Source organism: Dendrobates tinctorius, unplaced genomic scaffold, assembly GCF_039654945.1.
Source record: "Dendrobates tinctorius isolate UK_male_01 unplaced genomic scaffold, ASM3965494v1 ptg000171l, whole genome shotgun sequence".
In the NCBI taxonomy this organism is placed as follows: domain Eukaryota; kingdom Metazoa; phylum Chordata; class Amphibia; order Anura; family Dendrobatidae; genus Dendrobates; species Dendrobates tinctorius.
In genome coordinates, this window is record NW_027361838.1 from 13,001,347 (window position 1) to 13,025,000 (window position 23,654).

The 23,654-nt window shown below is 47.6% G+C and overlaps 1 protein-coding gene across 2 annotated transcripts in view; it reads right to left on the reverse strand.

Annotated features, from left to right (window-relative positions):
• LPIN2 (lipin 2) overlaps window positions 1-23,654 on the reverse strand; it is a 120,898-nt gene that overhangs the window by 9,933 nt on the left and 87,311 nt on the right. For both annotated transcript variants that reach the window (XM_073550890.1, XM_073550889.1), the window contains exons 15-18: window positions 15,517-15,665; window positions 13,467-13,553; window positions 12,906-13,058; window positions 325-439 (exon numbers count right to left, since the gene is read on the reverse strand). In XM_073550890.1, coding sequence (XP_073406991.1) covers window positions 325-439; window positions 12,906-13,058; window positions 13,467-13,553; window positions 15,517-15,665 — 504 coding nt within the window. The remainder of the gene's footprint in view (window positions 1-324; window positions 440-12,905; window positions 13,059-13,466; window positions 13,554-15,516; window positions 15,666-23,654) is intronic.

The window sequence follows — 23,654 nt, forward strand, 5'->3', positions numbered from 1 at the left end:
AACCAGCAGAGCTGCTGAGCTCAGCGATTGACTGCAGAGCTGTCAGTGACGCCACTGCTGCAGACAAACAGACTGGAGAAACATCGGAGACTCAGCATTGGACCTGGGAAACGGTAAGTAAAGGCAATCTTTTTTTTTTTTTTTTTGCAGGTACATGAGCCAATAGCCAAAAACTTTTTAAAATGATTATGCCCTTTAATGACTAGTATAGAAAAAAATGAAAGAGGCTCCACAGGCACAGAGAGAAAATAACTAGTATATTTGTTACATAGGTTGAAAAAAGACCTAGGACAATCAAGTTCAACCTTTAAGTATAGAACTTACATTAGGACGGTTTCCAAAAGCAGCATAAAAGGGCTGTTGATGTTGACCAAACAGGTTTTTAATATCATTCAGGCAAGCAATCTTGAACTTTTCAGGCTTCTTTTCTATGACCTCCCTAAAGAAAAAAAAAAGAAAGAAGGATGAATAAGTTGCCGTATAATCTCTGCTATACAACATAATTCTCACAAGCATTGTAGAATCGCAAGCAAACTTTCCATTCACTTTGCATTGGTAGAGGACTTTTTGAACATCGATATTTAGAGAATCTTGCTTGTTAATTTGCTAAAAAGGTTGATCCTAAAAGAGTAAATGCTAAGAGATGGCTGCTGATTTGTTACAAATGGGACGTAGTGCTTTTCCAGCCGAAAGTGGCTCTACTCCATAATCATGTATATTTGAACCTTTTACAGAATCTTGATCCGGTGTCTATGTTGGTACTCCATGGCATAGCAAACTACCTGCCCTGGAATGCTGGCAATAGACATATTGTGAATACGCAGCTCCGCGAGATCATGAAAAGCGGCACCCAGTTTACTGACATATGAAACGTTGGCAGAGAAAATAAGCACTGCCACAAAGTTTTGTGTAGATGTCAAATCAAGGTCCTGAAAAACGTTTGAATAAACTACTAGTACTTGAAAAACATTTTGTAAATGGTAACAATAACGTTGAATTGCTATCGGTGTCTAACTTTTAGATAGAGAAAACTGCTAATTTTGGTGCTTTTTAAACCCGTCTAAGTGTCCCGCACCCTTCACTTCTGTACTGCCCACTGATTTTATACCTCCAGGCGGTCCACACTTTACCCTGCTCTGACGTTCCAAAACAACAAGGTAGCTAACACAAGATGTTGCGTCTGTGCGGAAGGGAAGTTTCTGTCACACACAGCCTGACTCCACAGAAAAGAAAATAAACATGATATATTACTATGTTTACTGTCTACATCGCTGTATAAACATACATATGTGCTGAACCAGCGCTTTTGTATACAGATTTGGGAGCAGTCAGTACTTTGTCCTCCGGAGCTGTGTGGTCATTTGATCGCAGGGTGTCGGAAGACAACAGGAGCTGATATGTCCGAGTAGACTCAATCATCAAGGTGAAATTGCCTTGTAACTGGGGCTAATATACCAAACCCAGTTACAGGAAAGATGAGCAACAGATATAATGTATTAATATGGAACAGAGGAATACAATTCAAGATGTTTTAGTGGTCCTTTGAGGATAGAAAATATATGAAAAACACCAAGGTTACTTACCGGTAGCCGGTTTTTCCGGAGCCCATGACGGCACACATGAGAGAGGGGATCCGCCCAGTCAGGACAGGAACCCTACTGAAGATAAAAGGGCGGTACCTCTCCCTCGCTTCAGTTGGTTTACAGAGCATGAGAGGCCCCCCGGGTTAGTACACATGGTAAAACTATCACCACATTATATCTAACTAAAGAAACACCCAAACTATAGTGCACACCAAAGGAGTGAAAAGGGGGGGAATATACAGGTGCCGTCATGGGCTCCGGAAAAACCGGCTACCGGTAAGTAACCTTGGTGTTTTCCCGTCTCCCATGAGGGCACACATGAGAGACTTTTGTAGAATAAGACACCTTAGGGAGGGACCACCGCTTGCAGCACCCTTCTACCAAAGGTTAGGTCAGTAGAGGAAGACAGATCAAGTCGGTAGTGTTTAAAAAAGGTGGAAGGTGAGGACCAAGTAGCGGCTTTACAAATTTGCTCAATCGATACCTCAGCCTTCTCTGCCCAGGAGGTAGCCACGGCTCTGGTGGAGTGAGCCTTGATGCCTTCTGGAACCGGAGCGCCACTTGCGGAGTAGGATAACATAATGGCCTCCCTGATCCATCTGGCAATGGTACTCTTAGCTACCCTGTGCCCTTTTCTACTACCCTGAAAGGCTACAAAAAGGGACTGATCTTTCCTCCACTGACTAGTTATTGACATATATTGTATTATGGCTCTTCTTACATCTAATGTATGGAACTTTTGCTCCCCCGGGTTTCTGGGATTGTTACAGAACGACGGCAAGGAGATCTCCTGAGTCCTATGAAACTTTTGGACTACCTTGGGGAGATAGGCCGGGTCTGGTCTTAGAACCACTCGGTCATCCAAGATCTGTGTATAAGGAGGATATTATAGACAGAGCTTGTAGGTCGCTGACTCTTCGGGCTGACGTTAAGGCTACCAGTAAGACCGTTTTAAGTGTAAGTAGCTTTGGTGACAGCTCTAGTAGTGGTTCGAAGGGGTCTTTGGTTAAAGCCTCCAAAACTAGGTTCAGGTCCCAGGGTGGTATCTTTGGGATAATGACCGGCCTTGACCTGCCACAGGACTTAATGAACCGGGACACCCACCTATTGGCTGCTAAATTGCAGTTATATAGGGCCCCCAAAGCTGAGACTTGGACTTTGAGTGTGTTAGTGGCTAACCCTAGTTGCAGCCCCGACTGTAAGAACTCTAGGATAGGTCCCACTGGAGCAACATCCCCTAAAGGTTCCCCCAGGAAGTCTAGGAACTTTTTCCACGTTCTACCGTAGATTTGGGATGTTATTGGTTTCCTACTTTTCAACAGGGTGGAGACTAACCCTGGAGAGAAACCCTGGCGACTCAGTAGCGCCCTCAAATTCCAGGCTGCTAGATGGAAGCCCTTCACCTGAGAGTGGACCACTGGTCCCTGGGAAAGCAGGTCTGGAATCTCTGGTAGTAACCATGGATCTGTCACTGACATGAGCCCCAGAAGGGAGAACCAAGGCCTTCTCGGCCAAAAGGGAGCTATAAGAATTATTCTTGCCCAATCCTTCCTGATTTTCCTGACTACTACTGGGATCATTGTTATCGGGGGGAATGCATAGGCCAGGATGAACTTCCAGGGTATTTGTAGGGCATCTACTGCGAAGGGGCTTTCCCTTGGATTTAGCGAGCAGAACTTCCTGACCTTCCGGTTGTGTGTGGTAGCGAACAGGTCTATTTCTGGTCTGCCCCAGGCCTGAACTATTTGTTGGAAGACTCGGGAGTTTAGGGACCATTCCCCTTGTCTTAGATGCCTGCGACTCAGGAAGTCTGCTTGTATATTTTCTGCCCCCTTTATGTGCAATGCTGTGATGGATAACAGATGTTGTTCTGCTAGCTGGAAGAGTAGATCTGATATTTGCATGAGGCCCCGAGATCTCGTTCCCCCCTGATGATTGATGTAGGCTACTACTGCCTGATTGTCCGTCATGACCCGGGTGTGGCGGCCCTGAAGTAAGGGAAGGAAATGTTTCACGGCTTTTTCCACTGCCCATAGTTCTTTTACATTTGAATTCTGATCGCTTTCTAGTGAGGACCAGGTCCCCTGTATTGTATGGGATCTCAGATGTGCTCCCCACCCTGTGGCACTCGCGTCTGTCGTAATGATGTCCTCGACTGGTTTTTGCCACGGGACACCAGCTGTTAGATTCTTTTCTAAAGTCCACCAGAGCAGGGAATCTCTTACAGCCACTGAGAGACATAGTTTGCCTTCCAAATGCCCTTTTAATTGTTTCTGCGCAGACAGGACTTCCCACTGTAGTTGCCTTAAGTGGTACTGCGCCCATGTTGCTGCGGGTATACATGATGTCAGTGAGCCTAAAAGGGACATTGCGTTCCTCAGTGTCATATTTGGCCTTTGTATTGCTGTGCGAGCTAGGCCTCTTATCTTGGTCACTTTCCTCTCTGGTAGGAGGCAGCGTTGTTGCTCGGAGTCCAATATCAACCCTAGGAAGGATTGCTCTTTTACTGGGGTTATCCTTGACTTGGGGATGTTTACTATCCATCCTAGTCCTACTAGAGTTGCTATTACTTCCTTCACTTGAAGTGTGCAGTGGGATTCCGACCTCCCTATTACCAGAAAGTCGTCTAAGTATGGGACGATCACTATGTCCCTGGATCGCAGAAAGGACATTACTTCGGCCATCACTTTGGTGAATACCCTGGGGGCTGTAGACAGGCCAAACGGAAGGGCTGCGTACTGGTAGTGTCTCACCTGCCCCTGGATATAGAGCGCTACTCTCAAATATCTCTGATACTCCCGATGGATTGGGATGTGATAGTAGGCATCTTTTAAGTCTATCACTGCCATGAGGCAATGCTGGAACAGGATCTTTGTGGCCGTGTTGATTGACTCCATTTTGAAGGAGCAATTGTCTATCCACTGATTGAGTCTCCTCAGGTTGACAATGGTTCTCCAAGAGCCATCTGGTTTTTGTATTAAGAAGAGGGGGGAGTAGAACCCCCTTCCTTCTTCTTGCGCTGGGACTTCCTGTAGGACTTGTTTTTTCACTAGTCCCAAGACTTCCGTCTCCAGGGCCAGCTGTTGCTCTTGGGCTTTCCTTCTGGGTGTTATTATGAAGGTATGCCTGGGTGGTCGGATGAATTTTATTTTTAAGCCGTCCTTGATTATATTTAGGACCCATGTACTGGGGGAGATATTTGCCCAGGCGGAAAGGAAGAGAGAAAGCCTTCCCCCTACCTCCGGCCCAATGTCATTGGGGAGATTTTTTGGAGGAAGTGGAGGGCCCTTTAAACATATAGCCCGATCCTCTTTTTTCTTTAAAGTCCCAGCTTTTTCTATCTCCCGGGGGACGACCCCTGTTAAATCTCCTCCTCCGAAAGGGCTGCTTCTTAGGTTCTCCCGGAAATCGGGGAAAGCTTTTCTTCCTATCCCCCGCATGCTCCAAAATCTCTTCTAGTTTTTTCCCGAAGAGGAATTGGCCATCGCATGGAATGGAACATAACTTGTGCTTAGAGGGTAAATTTCCGGGACACCCTTTAAGCCACAGGGCTCGTCTTGCCGCATTTGACAGGCTTGCTGCTCTAGCTGTCAATCTTGCGGAGTCTGCAGAGGAATCGGCCAGGAAAGCCGCTGCTCCGTGCACCAGTGTCAGATTAGCTAGAATTTCGTCTCTAGGAACGCTATCCTTGATCTGGTCCTCTATTTGTTGCAGCCAGACCATGAGGGCACGAGCGGTACAGGTACCGGCTATTGCTGGCTTCAATCCCCCTGCTGAAGCTTCCCAGATGTGCTTCAGAAACCCATCTGCCTTCTTATCAAGCGGGTCTTTCAACACGCCAGAATCTTCTAATGGTAGGGATACCTTTTTTGAGGATCTGGCTACAGCCCCATCAATTTTTGGGACTTTTTCCCAGGTTTCTGAGTCCTTCTGGTCAAAGGGGTACCTCCTCTTTGATGTGGAAGGTAAGCCCCCTGACCGCTCTGTCTTTTTCCATTCCCTGTCAATTAGCGCTTTTATTTTATCATTTACAGGGAAGGTACGCTTTCGCTTTTCCTCCAGTCCTCCAAACATTACATCCTCTAATGATTTGGGAGTTTTTTCTTCTTTAAGGCCCCATTGTAGCTCTAATGGCCTTGACCAGTTTTTCTACGTCCTCCGTTGGAAAACATGGACGGCCGCCTATATCGCTGTCCGAGGAGGATTCTGAGGACTGCGTGGAGGAAGAGGAGGTGGACAAAGATCTATCCCGCCCCTTCTGCTTTGGCGAGGCCTCTGAATCGGAGCTCCTTTTACGGTTTCTTTTCTTTTTAAGGGCCGCCTTTAGGGAACCTTTCACCTCCTGATGTATTAACTCCTTCAGACTAGTCACCAAATCAGGGGTCTCCTCCTGTATAGTCCTGTTAATACAGTCAGCGCAGAGATCTTTCTGCCACTGATCTGCCAGCGGGTTTTTACATAGGGCGCATTCTCTATTTTTGGTTTTGCTGCTGGCCTTCCTCGCCCCCAGTGATCAAACAGAAAATATGGAACCCCATTACCATAAGGGTGACATTCACGTAGATCACTCACCACCGCTGTCAATCAGGGGTACCGATCTCGGAGGCTCCTCAGATGCACTCGTGACGTTTCTCCTGGACGTCCCAGAGTCATGCCGATTGCGCTTATGACTGCCGCTCCCACCACTTGAGCGACTGCTTCTGGTATGTTGGTGGCTCGGCCTGGCATCTGGCGAGAGGTCTTGCTGCTGACGCTGCTGCTGTCGCTGCTGCTGACGCTGCTCGTCTTGCCCCACTTCCATTCTGAAGCCTTGGGCATGAGTGCGTCTTCTGTGGTCATCCCCCTTATGTAAGGGGGATTCACTGCACTCTCCGCCTCCTCCGGTTACCCCCACAGCCCCTCCCCCCCCTGCCATACCGCCGGGATCTCTCTCCACCGATCGGCGTTCTTCACCATGGGCGCCGCCATCTTGGATTGTCGGCGCCGCCTCCGACGTCACGCGGGCACGCCCCTTCCCCAGCGTGCCCTGCGCGTGACGTCAGAGGAGCGCGACCCGGAAGCGGCCGCTCCCTCAGCGCTCCTGAGCTGCTCCAGAGTAGGGATCACCGGCAGAGGGGGAGAGGGCGGCGCGGCAGCCACGGCAGAGCCCCAGGACCCCCGCCGTGCTGTTCCTGCGCCCGCTCGGACGCTGAGCCCCGGAGGACCCGCGGACGGCGCTTCCTCCATCCCGACGCCCAGCGCTCAGGAGCCCAGCCTGATCTTCTACGCCGGCACGGGAGAGGGGCAGGTAAGTGTGACCTGCTGTCTTCAGCACGGGTCCCTGTCAGGACAGGAAACCCAACTGAAGCGAGGGAGAGGTACCGCCCTTTTATCTTCAGTAGGGTTCCTGTCCTGACTGGGCGGATCCCCTCTCTCATGTGTGCCGTCATGGGAGATGGGAAAATAGAGATGTATTTTCTTATATTTTTCTTTAACTTCTAAATCTTCCTGAATAACAGAAAACAGGGATTTTTGTGGTACTCACCTTAAAATCCTTTTCTCCGAGATGCTCATTGGGGGACACAGGACTGTGGGTGTATGCTACTGCTGCCAGGAGGCTGACACTAAGTGAATGAAAAAAAGTTAGCTCCTCCTCCGCAGTATACACCCTCGCCCCGATTGCAGGTGAAACCAGTTTGGTGCAAAAGCAGGAGATCAAAAAGAAGACAAAATCAACCGTAATGCAGGTAACAACATGTCTAGAAAACCCACCTATCAAAAATACAAATTGACAAAAAAAAAAAGAAAAGCCAATTGGCTAACAAGGTGGGTGATGTGTCCCCCAATGCGGGTCTCGGAGAAAAGGATTTTACGGCAAGTACCACAAAAATCCCTGTTTCTCCTTCGCCTCATTGGGGGACGTCCTAAAGCAGTCCCTGGGTGGGAAGTCGACTCACCGTTCCAAACTATACGCACCTCCTGTCTAAAGGTGTGCCACCACTGCCTGGAGAATCCTTCTACCCAGGCTCGCGTAAGCTGAAGCCTGAGTATGGATATTATAGTGCTTGGTGAATGTGTGCAGACTGGACCAGGTTGCCGCCTTGCAGACAAGTTCCTCCGATGCCTGGTGCCGAAGAGCCCAAGAGGCGCCCACTGCCCGAGTGGAGTGTTCTCTGATCCCTGCTGGAACAGGTACGCCTCTGATGCAGTAAGACTCCTGAATAGTCAAACAAATCCATCTGGCTATGATCGACCTTGAGGCAGTGAGTCCCTTCCTGCGACCCTCGGGGAGCACAAACAGCATGTCTGTCTGACGAAAGGATGCCATTCGTGACATACGTATGAAGAGCCTTTTCCACACAGTGTATCGGTGCTGGACAAAAAGAGGGCAAGACAATATTCTCAATGTGAAATGAGGAAACGACCTTCGCAGAAAAGGAGGAGCTGGCCTGAGAACCACCTTATCCTTGTAGAAAATCAGAAAAAGGGGCTCAACAGGATAGCGCTGCCAGCTCCGAGGCCCGCCTGATTGATGTTCTAGCTACAAGGAACACCACCTTCCAGGAAAGGTATGTCAAAGGGACATCCTTTAGTGGTTCAAATGGAGCTTCCTGCAGAACACCTAGGACCAGGTTAAGGTCTCAGGCATCCAGAGGGGCCCTATAGGGGGGAACCAAGTGGGAGACCCCCTGGATGAAAGGTCTTTACCCGCAGATTGGTAGCAATCCTGCACTGGAACAAGACGGATAAGGCCGATATCTGTCTCCTAAGGGAGCTTGGAGCTAAACCTGAGTCTAGACCTGACTGGAGAAAGGCTAAAATGTTGGGAATAGAGAATCTCAGTGGAGAACAACTGCGGTCCCTACACCATGTGAAGAAAATCTTCCAGGTGTGGTGGTAACTACGTGCTGACGCGGATTTCCAGGCACTAACCATTGTAGCAACCACATTGCGGAGGAACCCAGCCTGGGTTAGAATTCAAGATGCAACGGCCAAGCCGTCAAACACAGGGCCCCTGAGTTCAGGTGGTAGATTGGGCCCTGGGAAAGCAGGTCTGGGCGCTCTGGCAGCTGCCAGGGGACTTTGGCAAGTAGCTGCACTAGGTCCGCTTACCACGCCTGACGAGGCCAATCTGGGGCCAGCAGAATTACTGAAACCCCCACTGCCTTGACCTTCCTGATGACCCTCGGAAGTAGTGGCAGCGGGGGAAGTAGGTACAGTAGGCAAAACTGGTTCCATGGCAGAACCAACGCATCCACGGCAATTGCTTGCGGGTCCCGGGATCGAGCGACAAAAATTGGCACTTTGGCGTTCGCCCTGGAGGTCATCAGGTCCACATCCGGAGTTCCCCAATGTTGGCAAACTTGCCGGAAGACCTCGGGGTGTAGTGACCATTCCCCGGACGCAAGACCCTGCCGCCCAGTTCTCTACACCCAGGATGTGGACCGCCGAGATCACAGAGTGGTTTCTCTCGGCCCAGTGGAGGACATGCCCAACTCGGGCATGGCTGCCCTGCTGCGGGTGCCCCCCTGATGATTTATGCAAGCCACGGCCATGGCATTGTCCGATTGAATCCGGACGGGGCGGCCTGCTAGAAGATGATGGAAATGCTGCAAAGCCAGCCGGATCGCTCGTATCTCTAGCAAGTTGATCAGGAGGTATGCTTCATGCGGCGACCAACGTCCCTGGGTCGTATGATGACGAAAAACCACTCCCCAGCCGAGGAGACTGGCGTCGGTTGTGACCACCAGCCAATGGTCCGGGGGAAAAGGTTTCCCCTGAAGAAGAGAGGAACGGTGGTGGACAATCAGGAGTGCCTGTCTGACCTGCGTGGACAACCAGCACCGGTGGTCGAGAGTAAATGGGTTCTTGTCCCAGGATGCCAAGAGGGGGTGCTGCAGGGGACGAAGATGGAGTTGGGCAAACGGAATCGCTTCCATCATTTTTCCTAAGACCCTCATGCAAAAACGAATGGTATGAGGGACTAGTTGGCGAAGTGCCTGGACTCCCTGCCGGATAGCTAGGGCCTTGTCCCGAGGGATAATTACCAACCCTCGGGAGGTGTCAAAGATCATCCCTAAAAAGGAAGTCCTCTGAGCTATAACAGGGGATGATTTCTTCAGGTTGACCAACCACCCTAAGCGGGAAAGAGTATCTAGCGTGATGTTGACGCTCTCCTCGCATGCTCGAAATGAAGGGCCCTTGACCAAGAGGTAGTCTAAGTAAGGCAAGACGACTATGCCCCGGGAGTGCAAGATGGCCATGATGACTGCCATGACCTTTGTGAACACTCTGGGGGTGGTGGCTAGCCCGAAGGGCAGGGCTGCGAACTGGAAATGTAGGCCATTGATAGCGAAGCATAAAAATCTTTGATGTGGAGGGAAAATGGTTATGTGCAGGTAGGCGTCTTGGATGTTGATATAGGCCAAATATTCTCCCCGCCCGCCCCATGGCAGATATAACCGAGCGTAGAGAGTCCATCCAGAAATGTCTGATCCTGACAAATCTGTTCAGGAGCTTCAGGTCCAGCATGGGCCTGACAGTCCTGTCCTTCTTGGGGACCGTGAACAGGTTGGAATAGAAGCCCTGAAATCTTTTGTTTTCCAGTATGGAAATAACAACCCAGTTGTGCTGGAGCAATTCGATGGCCTTGAGTAAAGCCCTTGCATCTATCTTGGGAGGACGAGAAAGAAAAAACCGTCTTGGGGGCACTTGACAAATTCTAACTTGTACCCCATGTGTCATGTGCGATGGTGAGCCAGACATGGCGATCTCTGATACCTCTGATGGTAGGTCCATACCCTGCAAGGCTCTGTTTAATAATTCTGACCAAGAAACCATGGCCTTGGCTACCCAAGTTGCCGCGAACGAGGGAGAGAGTGCTGAACCTGACGCCTCAAACACTGAGCGAGCCAAGCTCTCCATGAGACGGTCAGTGGGATCTTTGATGGAGGAACCACTAGGTATGGATAACAGGGTTTTAGAGGCCAAGCGCGACACGGGTGGATCTAACGTTTGGGATTCTGCCCAACTTTTACGGAGATCAGGAGCTAACGGGTATCTTTCCTCGAGCGCCTCCTGGCCTGAGAAACGCTTGGCTGGCCGTTCCCTGTGTCGTTGCACTATGTCCTCCAACTCTGGGTGAGTGCCAAATACTCTATGAGGCCGCTTGACTCGCTTAAATGACACCTTGTGACCTGAGGCCAAGGTGGATTCATCGTCAATCCCCAGGGTTTGGTTGACTGCTTCGATGAGGCTGTCAATTGTTTCCTGGTAACCGGAAGTATCCAAGTCAAGGGGCTCGTTGTAATCTGAGCTTTGCTTGATATTGACTACTGGTGAAGGCGAGCGAGAGGTAGAGATCATGGATGCCGGGGCACCGGATGGACCGGGAGACACTGTGTGGGTTAGTTTCCCCTGCGTCTGCCTGGAGTGAGAGAGGCCCCTGCAGGCCGGAGGCTCCTGTGAGCTCGAGGAACCCTCCAAGACAGGCGAGCCGCTGTCCCTGCCCCTACCTGGGGCCCAAAGGGACTCGATTGCTCTCTTAAATGATGCCATAGACTGCGACAGAGACAGAGCCCATTCCGTGGGGACTTGGTACATTGGGCTCGGTCGCAGGGGAGGGCTCCTGTGCGGGTTTGGAATCGCAGGCTTCGCATAACTGCTTGCTCAGCGCCTGCGGAAAAGCAGACCGACAGGAGGTGCATGCAGCGTGTAGAAACGTGTGCGTCTTAGTCCTTCTGGACATGCTGTACCTGCCAGGTAATACTGCTACAGTCTGCAGGAGTGGTATATGCACGTACCGCTTTCGCCTAGCGTGGCCTCTGGAAAAGCGGACCGGGCCTACAAACAATCGGGGGGGTTGAGGGTAGCACTTACTCCAGTCCTGTGCCCCCACCGTCCTGGAAGTGCAGAGCGGCTGCTCCTGGTTCAAAAATGCGCGCCTCAGCTGTGGGCGGACCGCCGGAAGAAGGCAGCGCCTGGGGGCGGGACTTCCGCCCGCGGCCTGGCGTCGGCTGAAGCTGGGGACTGGAATTTTGATGCCCGCCGCGACAGGGGGCAGGCGCACTGGACACAGTAGGCCTAGGCCGAGGAGCAAGGATCCAGCGTTGCTGGACAATACGGAGCCCGGCAATGCCCGATGGCGCCATACTTGCAGCGGAAGCTGCACCCGCCCGGCACTCAGGGAATGGGGAAACCAGGCCTATGGGCCGGACTGCCCCAGGGGAACCCTGCTAAGGAGCCCTCCCAGACCACCCTCCTCTGTGGTCCCCCATGGTGGAGCGCTTCAGTCCAGCTCAGGTTAGAGGGGAGGGGGGGGCTGCAGAAAAGACGGTGTAGGCACCCTAGCTCCATCTTCCCTATAGAGGATGAGGGGAGGGACCGTCTGCTACCTTCCATCACCGCAGTCCTTGCATCGGTGATGCAGTGGGGGCCGCACGGACTGTTGTATGCCTCTGTACAGCCTAGGGATTCAATACCTTAGGGTGGTCAGGGCTGAGTTCGGCATCATGTCCCATGTTGCGGGAGAGGATACGTGGAGTTGACACTCCACGTGCTCGCCCGTTGTTGGTTTGGGGAGATCAGACCCTTTCAATAGGATCCGTCGCCCCCATCATCTTCTTGGAATAAAAAAAAAAAAGAAAGAAAGTTTGGGGAAAAAAAAAACAGACGTGTTCCTCCATTAGACACAAAGCATGAACTGGTTTCGCCTGCAATCGGGGCGAGGGTGTATACTGCGGAGGAGGAGCTAACCTTTTCTCCTTTCACTTAGTGTCAGCCTCCTGGCGGCAGTAGCATACATCCACAGTCCTGTGTCCCCCAATGAGGCGAAGGAGAAAAAAAAAGCATAAAGAAAGTGACAAATTAATGTGTTAAAAAAATAAATGAATATCAAAATGAAATTTTATTTTTTTGAGTCGGTAACAAGTCCATGTACGATAAAACCTGAATATCTGCCTTGCTAGGAAGAGAGAATAATGACCCCCCAGTCATGAAGCAGATAAATTTAGCACATCTTTACATTACTTATTTGTTGGCTTAGTTTGAATCTCTAAGTTATGCCCACTTTTGGCCCAATTTTGGAGTATGGGATCACCATTTCGGTCATCCCCCTTTCTTGGCTAAATTTCCAATAGGCCTCATACCTCGTCGAGTCTTTAGAAAAACGTGTATTTAATCACATAATTGTAGTCACAAGACTTTTTTGGGCACTAGTTAGGCATTAGGCCAAAATCCTGGCCCATCTAGCTTAGAATAGGAGCCCAGTGACTCTCACACACATTATTTAACTATTGAGTCTTCCAAATAGCAGTAGGTAATATAGGTAAAATGGACACGTACCTGTGGAATGCAGAGAACAGGCTGCTTGGTGACAGCATTAAGGGCCCTCTGGGAAGTATAGTGCCTCGGTCATTCACCCAGGACAAATACCCTCTAGTCATGTCTGCCATACCAATAGCACGGGCAGAGCAATACAGAAATTTATATCCATTCCTGAAATTAGAACCGTAATGTGACAATAAGCAAATAACCGGACACAAGTATCGCTTCAATAGTACTGGTTTAATTTAAACACAAAGTACAGGACTACTAATACCTATATGGACACTGGATACAGACATTTCTGCTTCTCTCTAAGGATTCTTAAAGAGATGAAGTAAGGTAATCTTCTACGACCCGATGATTCATTAGGAGCACAGCCACTCCAGACATCTGATGAATAATGCTGCTTTAGGCTTAGCTGACAGATTACGATTTCTTACTGTTAATGGATATTCTCTCACATTTCAAACAAACTGAAGTCCTATGGTAACTTCGAGTTGACACAAATGTGCCAGCATTCATGGAAGACATAACAGTGACCTTGTTATTGTCTACAGCTTGGTACAGGTAGATACATACTCATGTATGGAGTGGTAGAGCTTGGCGATGCCCTGATGGGTCCAATCCTTCCCAAGCTGAGGAAGAATCTGGCCTAAGGCGTCTGATCTAAAATAAAACAGATACGGTGGATGTATAAATGCTCACAATTCGCATAGATTTGCATATGACGTTGCCATTTTTCTGTATTGTTTTATGGGGTTACACAGCTCCATAAAGTTCCACCTAAACTTTTTAAGCCACATAAAACTTTAGAAAAAAATCTTCAAAGCTGACCATACAACATTAGATGAATATTGGCCAAACAAATTGAATTTATACAGGAAGATGCATGGGAGCCTCATGGCTGTTCCCCAATGGAAAATGTGGAGAGGCATTAGGAACAATCTGTTGGACTTCTTCCAGATTTTTTTTTTTTTTTTTTTAACTTTTGTAGAGATAACCAAATGGGGAATATTAGGACAACTTGTTTCCGTCTTCCTACTGAAAATACATGAATGCACCGCCATGCTGAGGGTGTAGCATTATGGTTAGAAAAGATCGCAGGCAGCCAAACAAGAGTTGGTCTAGCCACATGCAGTTGTCAGCGGAAGAGAAGTGTTGAGGGGCCACATTTGAATCTCTAGCCCTGATGAGCTATAGTAAGCGTCTACATCATACATCTACGGTTCAATACATGGAGGTGGGATGAATTATAAAGAGGCTGGACAGACATCTGCTGGGATGATTTAGTCAGTGAGGGGGTTGGACCCAGGAGGTCCCTTTCAACTCTACCATTCTATGATTTAGAGTCCATTACCTAAGAATCTATTGCAGTCAGTAAATTCTGACATGATCGAGTGCCATACCTTTCTACACCAAAACAGAAGCACAGGCAGGATTATAACTAGTGGGGGCACATTAAAAGCATAACTTACATTAGCACATATCAAAAGCCAACATATCAACAAGTTACGGTACATCTTTTAAGAAAGTCCCCCCTTCCCTGAGATGTCAGACTATTAATATTACTGGAATGACAAACGTGCTTCACATATCAGTCATTTATCCAAACCACATTTTAAGATACGTTCTGTGCCAACAACTGCACTAAAACGAAGACCATCAGAAAGAACAAAATCCGCTGTCTGGAAGAGGCCACGAGAGGCCGCGGGTAAAGGTGAGGTCCATTACTTTAACATTGATAACTTAACCTTAGATTGGTGGGGGTATGACACCTATTAGCTGTACTGGTGCCAGCAGCGGACAGATGTGAATGGTTGTGAAGCAGCAAAGCTTCGTCCACTGCATAGTGGCCACAGCTGGGTACTGCACATTTGCCCCCGTTCGATCTGCAGTACCCAGATCCAGCCACTATGTAGAGCCAGCCGCTGACAGCACCGGAAAACTGCTGAGGTTTCAAATCTTCAGGAGCACAGTGCTCCATGGCCTTGCAGCTCCTTTAGTCAGGTGGCGGTGTGCTCCTAAAGATTGACGGGGCTGCCCCCATAACGGAGCCGCCGGCCTGAACTGACACTCTTCACTGCAGTTTGTCTCTGCAGCATGGGGAGAAGCACAGACATTTCAAAGGAGCGTTTGCAAGCTCCATACCCAACATTTTGGAGATGCAGGCTTCCAGCCTAGGAGACCAGCCACTTCTGAGGTGGCTTGTTGTCACCTTGGCAACCAGCAGTACTACAGAATTAAAAGTTAATTTTGCTTTATTAACCTTTATTGGTGAGAATGGTAATATAAAACTATTAACTGCAAACTAACAGGACTTCCAGAATTCACTAGCGCTCACTTGAAAACCTTAAAATACCTAATCTATCGCACAAGAGTCAAATAACAGGAGGAACGTGTAATTCACTGCTCTTACAAACCACATGACCTCATTGTAGTACTAGTACTGGAAACTGTTCCCACAGTGAATAATTTGTGTGGGAAGTGGTGAGTGGGAACCACGAGAGCAGAAAGTCAGACCACGTCTACAAATGATACATACATGGACTCTTCATACGCTGAAGTGTCAAGATGGTAAAAAAAGATAAATTAAATGGTTTGCTTCTAGGCACAAAAAGTACATACTTACTTAGTTATTGTTCCATCAATGTCAGAAATGATGATCTTGTCGTTCCAGCTCCACAGATAGATGGTGCCCTCACATCGACACGTGCCCTGATACTGCGTGGTTATGCTAAACATTATATCATTGGGACCATCGCGGAGGTTCAGCTTTTCCTGAAATAAATAATTGAATAATTACAATTTCTGCTCTAATATTCTTTCCGTGCCAACAATGGCCTCATATTGTACATGGACATGACTAAAGGGTCAACATAAAGAGGTCCTGTTCAGGATTCTCATCTGTACAGACTGGTGATTGGTTCTCACTATGGATCTGACCTGTCCGGTGTTACACAGACAACCCATTGAACGTGCCTGGACACCAACACAACCCCCTTCTCAGCCCGTGACGTACTGTTCAGTCTTGGATCATGTGCAGATATATGGCTTTTGAGCGTACGCTACACAGGGCAAGGTGCACATAGGCTTTCATTGCAGTCAAGGGCTTGCTGGATGTATCTGACCAACGTGGTGCTCTGGTAAAGCCCTGACATAGGTTGGGTTTCCTAGGAGTTTGTGATTTTTAGTGTATACTGCAATACATTATAGTATAACACTATTAATTGCAGATAATGAAATGTTTGCACCTTTATATATAAGCTTGTTACACTATGTGAATTGCTTAAGAAAGGCTCTGTGGAGCCGAAACGTTGTCTCCCGCTCGTATGGCTTATTAAAAGCTTGAATGGCCACCTGCTTTCTTTCAATGGAAATGAAAGAAAGCAGGTGGCAGCAATGCCAGTGGAAATTTGGCAGCAATGCCAAATAAGATTTTTTTTTTTTAAAATGTCTAATTATTGAAAGGGGAACTAGAGAAGTGATTCAGAATGATGGAAGAGTTGGACTCCCTCCCCTTGTTCCCCCCATCCAATAACTGAAGACATTAAAAAAAAAAAAATGAATCAAATTTGGCATTGCGGCCTCCTTACAAGTCCATTCTCTCAAAGTGCAACAGGTTTTAAATTATTAGCAAAAATGTCAAAGAAAAAATAAAAAGGATCATGTTGCCAGTTAATTATTACCTTTAAAAGAACGCCAATAAGTAAATTGGTTTATTTGCCATTTCACCTTACTTAGAATTTGGTTTTCAGTATATTGTATGACAAAATTATTGGTGCCATTCAAAACTATAACTCAAACAACAACAAAAATGCCTCATAAGGCTATGTTGAGATAAAATAAAGTTAGGGCTCTTGGAGGAAAGTAAAAATTAAAGTGAAAAAAATAAATAAAGGTGTGTCCTTAAGGACATTCCCTAAACTTCCCTGTGGTGGTGAGAGGTAAATGTAACAGTTCAATGCTTTCTTACAGTTTGGAGGATTGGGAGGCTTATTCTCAAAGGACTCATAACAAATAAGACCATTACAAAACAGAGGACACCTTTATATGTTTTCCATACATGTGCTGTAGTAATTGATGGGCCTGACCTATAGACGGCAGCTCATTAACGTTTCAGAGCTCTTTAAAATGCAACACTCATCCGAAAAACAGCATAATCCGAAAGAGACAAACCGATGGTAGTCGGAGAGAATCCAGTCTATGAGAAGCAATGGATGGATGAATTACTGAAGACTTTAGGACCCAGTAACAGATTCTCCAAGAGCAAATAGGATTTTGTATTAATATCTATAATCCAGTTGTAGATGCATATACACTGGTATATGTTTTCTTCAGCCCAGAAACAAGCCTTTGTTCACACTGGTGGAATAGCTTTCTGACAGATGTGATGGATCTGTTCAATAATGGATCCCAATTACTTATAATTAGGCTGTCAGGTTTCTGCTTTTCTAATTCGTACATTCTGATTTTAGAACTTCGCTTGCTATTCAATCAGATAACGCCTCCATTTCCGCCAGCTCCACCATGAACATGCACGCTCAGGGAATTGCTGAAACAAAACTTTGTTCCATGTGAAATGTTGCTTCAAATGAGGTTTAGCACAGAGGAGAGATCAGAAAATCCATCCTATCAGTCGCGGTATTTGGGCGTGAGCAGCCGGATGTACAAAGTCTTTAAATTTACGAAGAAAAGTCGAGTAACAAGATTGAAATGATTTCCCTGGTGATTTCACGGACAAGCTCTGCCTCTAGCACAAGGGAGATACTTTAGCCTTCTAGCTGGCATCGGTACAAATGTTGTTTCTCAATGTGGATGGAAAAGTCCTAACAGTGCTTGCACGGCTTCCCTGGAGAAAACTTGTGGTTTGATAAAGTGGATGTAATCTCATCCTGATATTTTCTCAGGCATCCCGGGAGTAGGCTCAGCTAGCGGGGCGATATTCCAGCCTTTCTTCTCAGCAGTATACATGTACAAAGCAGAAATCAACGCCAGTTGGACATGGTAACAGGTTACTTTGTTTGCCAAGCCTCTGCTGCTGGGTCACGTTTTTAGTTTTATAGGCACTTTTCACAATCTACAGAAGGAAAAAAAGACAACAACATCCAAACAGTGAATAGGAAAAAAGAAAACAATGAGGGACATTTATCACTGCCCTTACACTAGATTTCTGGTGCAAAAAGTTGCAAGCTATGACACACACCATATATAATTATCGGCCTACACAATCTCGAGCCATGGTGACTTGATGGATGAATGTTCTGTAGAAAGAAAGATCTCGTGCAAGACTAGATAGGTCCACCAGGGTCTTCTCCCCCATTATCTTGATAGTATGAAGCCAACGGGTTTGCTGGTCTTACTCGTCATCTTGCTCCTTCTAGTCTTCCAACCATGAGGTCCTTCTCCAGTGATTGCTGTCTTCGTATGATGTGTCCAAAGTAGGGAAGTCGTAGCTCAGTGATCCTTGCTCCGAGTGACATGTGTGGCTTGATTCGTTCCAAAATTGGTTTGTTATTCTTACCATCCATGATATTCATAACATCCTTCTCCAGCAACACATTTTGAAGGCGTTGATTCTTCTTCTGTCTTGTTTATTTATCATCCAGATTTTGCATCCATATGTTACTACAGAAAAGACCAAACTATGTACGAGCCGTGTCTTAATTGCCAGTGAACTGTTGCTAGATTTGAAGACCTCGTGCGTGACTTCATTTTGATTTTATAATTTACTAACTATGAACCTGTTCTACGCCCGGGTGATGAGCATTTTTATTGGTATATGGTCTCCTATCCTGCTTTGTGCTCTCACCCTCCTATCCTGGTATGCATGATACCCCCCCCCCCAAATCCTGGTATGCATGGCACCCCATTCTTCATCCTGGTGTGCATGGTACTCACTCATCCCTATCTTGGTATGCATGGTCCCCTCACCCCCTATCCTGGTATGCATGGTACCCCTCATCCCCTATCCTGGTATGCATGGTACCCCATTCTTCATCCTGGTATGCATGGTACTCACTCATCCCTATCTTGGTATGCATGGTCCCCTCACCCCCTATCCTGGTATGCATGGTACCCCTCATCCCCTATCCTGGTATGCATGGTACCCCTCATCCCCCAATCCTGGTATGCATGGTCTCCTCACCCCCCCTATCCTGGTATGCATGGTACCCTCACCCCCTTCCCCATCCTGGTATGCATGGTACCCCTCACCTTCCAATCCTGGTATGCATGGTCCCCTCACCCCCCTATCCTGGTATGCATGGCCCCCCATCCCCCTATCCTGGTATGCATGGCCCCTCACCCTCCAATCCTGGTATGCATGTCCCCCTCACCCCCTAATCCTATCCTGGTATGCATGGTACCCCTCATCCTCCAATCCTGGTATGCATGGCCCCCTCACCTCCCAATCCTGGTGTGCATGGTCCTCTCACCCCCCCCCCCTCTATCCTGGTATGCATGGCCCCCCCATCCCCCAATCCTGGTATGCATGGTCCTCTCACCCCCCTATCCTGGAATGCATGGCCCCCTCACCCTCCAATCCTGGTATGCAAGGCCCCCTCACCCACTAATCCTGGTATGCATGGTCCTCTCACCCCCCCCTATCCTGGTATGCATGGTACCCCTCATTCCCCAATCCTGGCATGCATGGCCCCCTCACCCCCCAATCCTGGTATGCATGGTCCTCTCACCTCCCCTATCGTGGATTGCATGGTCCCGTCTCTCCTATTAAAAGTACACCAAGAAAAAAAAAAAAATTAATACTCACCCTTCTGTCCTGTGCTCCAGCGCTGTTCTGCTGGAGGCCGGGGCAGAAGTGCGGCCGGAATCACGTATGCCCATAGCTCTGTCCGGCGCCATATTGCTGAAGACACACTGCAAGTGTGTCTTCAGTAAAATGGCGCCAGATCGCGCATGCGCAGCGCGATTCCGGGTGAAGAGAAGCGCTGCGGCAACGCTCCTCCCGGTCAGGTAAGTATGGCGTCGGAGATGGCGGTATGCAGTATGTACGGTACCGCCATCTCCGACGCCATACACACTCCTCACCGCTGGCTGCCTCACTCTGTCTGGAGCCAGACTGCGCAGGTGCGTCGTGCTTGCGCAGTCTATAAAGGCTTCGGACAGAGTGACGCTTACAGCGTTATATTATAGATAATAGTTTAAATTTTTCTGCTTCTCCCGCCACATTGAAAAAAAAACAAAAAACTATGCGCTGAGTGAAGAAGGTGGAGGGTCATGCACAATGTAAGCTCGAATTTATGATAGCCTGTTGCTGACATAGCTAGAAATATTCCCAATTTATTAAGAGGCGAGCACCTCTTAAAAAATTAGGAGCACCGTATTTCAGCATGCTTATTTTTTTGATATGGGTTAAGAACCCCAGCCATAATGAATGTACACCATGATTTGAGCAAGGGACCATTAAGTGACTTCTCTGTCACCTAGGTAGCTTTCCATTCTAAGTGATTATAGGTCAACAAGTTGTCCAACTTTTAACAAGTTGTCCACATCATGTCTTCGGGTGCTTTCACATTGCGTTTAGGTGGCCCAGTTGGTGCATACGTCCAAACCACTCCCTCTCAAAACGAGATTCGGATGTATGCGCTGAAAGGGCCATAGACTGCAATGGTGCTGGAACAGTGAATGTGCGCTTTGTCGTGCATCGTTTCTGAGAGTATACGCCTAAAGGAGGTGGACACCCAGATGCAGTCTACTACATCTGAGTGTCAGTCTCCAGTAGGTGTACAGTCATGGCCAAAAGTTTTGAGAATGACACAAATATTATATTTTCACATGATCTGCTGGCCTCTGGTTTTTATGTGTCTTTGTCAGATGTTTTTATCACATACAGAAATATAATTGCAATCATATTATGAGTAGCAAAAGGTTATATTGACAGTTAGAATGAGTTAATGCAGCAAGTCAATATTTGCAGTGTTGACCCTTCTTCTTCAGGACCTCAGCAATTCTCCCTGGCATGCTCTCAATCAACTTCTGGATGAAATCCTGACTGATAGCAGTCCATTCTTGCAAAATCAATGCTTTTATTTTGTCTGAATTTGAAGGTTTTTGTTTGTCCACCCGTCTCTTGATGATTGACCACAAGTTCTCAATGGGATTAAGATCTGGGGAGTTTCCAGGCCATGGTCCCAAAATCTCTATGTTTTGTTCCATGAGCCATTTAGTTATCACCTTTGCTTTATGGCAAGGTGCTCCATCATGTTGAAAAAGGCATTGTTGATCGCCAAACTGCTCTTGGAGGACATTCTGGTACCATTCTTTATTCATGGCTGTGTTTTTAGGCAAGACAGAGAGAGCCCATTCCCTTGGCTGAGAAGCAACCCCACACATGAATGGTTTCAGGATACTTGACAGTTGGCATGAGACAAGACTGGTGGTAGCGCTCACCTGGTCTTCTCCGAATAAGCCGTTTTCCAGATGTCCCAAACAATCGAAAAGGGGATTCATCAGAGAAATCCATGATGTTTTTTCTGGAGAGAAGTGGCTTCTTTGCTGCCCTCCTTGAGACCAGGCCTTGCTCCAAGAGTCTCCGCCTCACAGCGCGTGCAGATGCACTCACACCTGCCTGCTGCCATTCCTGAGCCAGCTCTGCACTGCTGGTAGCCCGATCCTGCAGCTGAAACACTTGAGACGGTCCTGGCGCTTGCTGGTCTTTCTTGGGCGCCCTGGAGCCTTTTTGGCAACAAGGGAACCTCTCTCCTTGAAGTTCTTGATGATGCGATAGATTGTTGACTGAGGTGCAATCTTTCTAGCTGCGATACTCTTCCCTGTTAGGCCATTTTTGTGCAGTGCAATGATGACTGCACGTGTTTCTTTAGAGATAACCATGGTTAACAGAAGAGAAACAATGATGCCAAGCACCAGCCTCCTTTTAAAGTGTCCAGTGGTGTCATTCTTACTTAATCATGACAGATTGATCTCCAGCCCTGTCCTCATCAACACCCACACCTGTGTTAATGGAGCAATCACTGAAACGATGTTAGCTGGTCCTTTTAAGGTAGGGCTGCAATGATGTTTAAATGTGTTTTGGGGGATAAAGTTCATTTTCTAGGCAAATATTGACTTTGCAAGTAATTGCTGTTAAGCTGATCACTCTTTATAACATTCTGGAGTATATGCAAATTGCCATTAGAAAAAATGAAGCAGTAGACTTTGTAAAAATTAATATTTGTGTCATTCTCAAAACTTTTGGCCATGACTACACTCCCGAAAATGAAGCAAATCAAGAGCACAGGTTCGCCCTTCCAGCACCAGTGCAGGCTATGGCCCAGTCGGCGCATACGTCCGAATCCAGTTTTGCAGGGTGGGTTCGGACGTATGACCAATGTGCCAGCGAGTGTCTAAAGCATTGTGAAAGCACCCTTCTGGTCTTTGTGGCCATGGCTGTAGCAGTGATATCATGACTACGCCATGTGACCACTGCAGCCAGATACTGAGTTCAGTGGTCTGGTGAAGTCTACATTAACACTGCAGCTGAACCCAGCGATTGGCGGGCATGTACTACAGCCAACACTGCAGCCATCAATGATGGAAAGGCTGAAGGCAAATTTCTAGCACAAACTAAGTGAACCAAAAGGTGGGATAAATTTGGTGCATCTGTATACTGTCTGGCCTAGCATGAACCAATAAGAATAAGGGTACGTTCTAAAGATGAGCCTTTCATGTTGCAGCTTTTCAGCAGCATTTCTGTACCCATTAAATAAATCAGGTAAAGTGCACTTTTTCATTGCATTTTGATGCTGCATTTGTCTCTTGTTGGTATGCAAGGTTTTAAATAAAGCTGCTTTGTTTTCGATACTTCCTGGTACTTGGTTTTGAGAAAACGTTATTGATATAGTCTTTTACAGATTACATGCCTTTTTTGATGAGTTTTTGCTGCACGCACTAAAGATGTAACTGCAGGCGAAACTGACATGTTGCAGATTTGAAACACGCATCACAGGTCACTTTACACCAAGAAGGGGGAAAAAAAAAGTGCGCAGGAGATTTCTAAAAATTTTGTCCGCTTTGCTGAAACTGTAAGATGCTGCGTTTTTGATGCAATGAAAATATGCAACATCAAAAACTCACTATAGGCACAGTCTATAGTGTAAAAAAAATTAATTCATTAAAATTTGCACTGTCTAGCTTTGGAGAATGTCTCTAATGTGTCTCTCCTGCTTTGCCAATTTAATTTAAAATATTTAGGCTAAAAACCCAAAGTCCTAAAGGTTGCTTTAACTAGTATAGTATGCATGATGATTGCTATGGTCGCAAAACTAGAGCATCAATGGACTGTTGCTGAGACACATGGATTGCTACAACATCCTTGCTACTACAAGGATTGTTAATGTAGATCTTCTGAAAAAAGTCACGTGCAAGCATTCTGGGAAATCCGACTTTGGCGCTCGTTTTGCCGACCGCATGGCCGACCGAAACCCAACCACAGCGTGAAGCCGGCTATGCGGTTGGCAAAACGAGCGCCAAAGTCTGATTTCCCAGAATGCTTGCACGTGACTTTTCAGCCACTGAGCAAGGACGTACACTGTGGGCACTGAAATGACATGTGCAGGGGAGAGCGAGAGGCAGAGCGAGAGCGAGAGGCAGAGCGAGAGCGAGAGGCAGAGCGAGAGCGAGAGGCAGAGCGAGAGCGAGAGGCAGAGCGAGAGCGAGAGGCAGAGCGAGAGCGAGAGGCAGAGCGAGAGGCAGAGCGAGAGCGAGAGGCAGAGCGAGAGGCAGAGCGAGAGGCAGAGCGAGAGCGAGAGG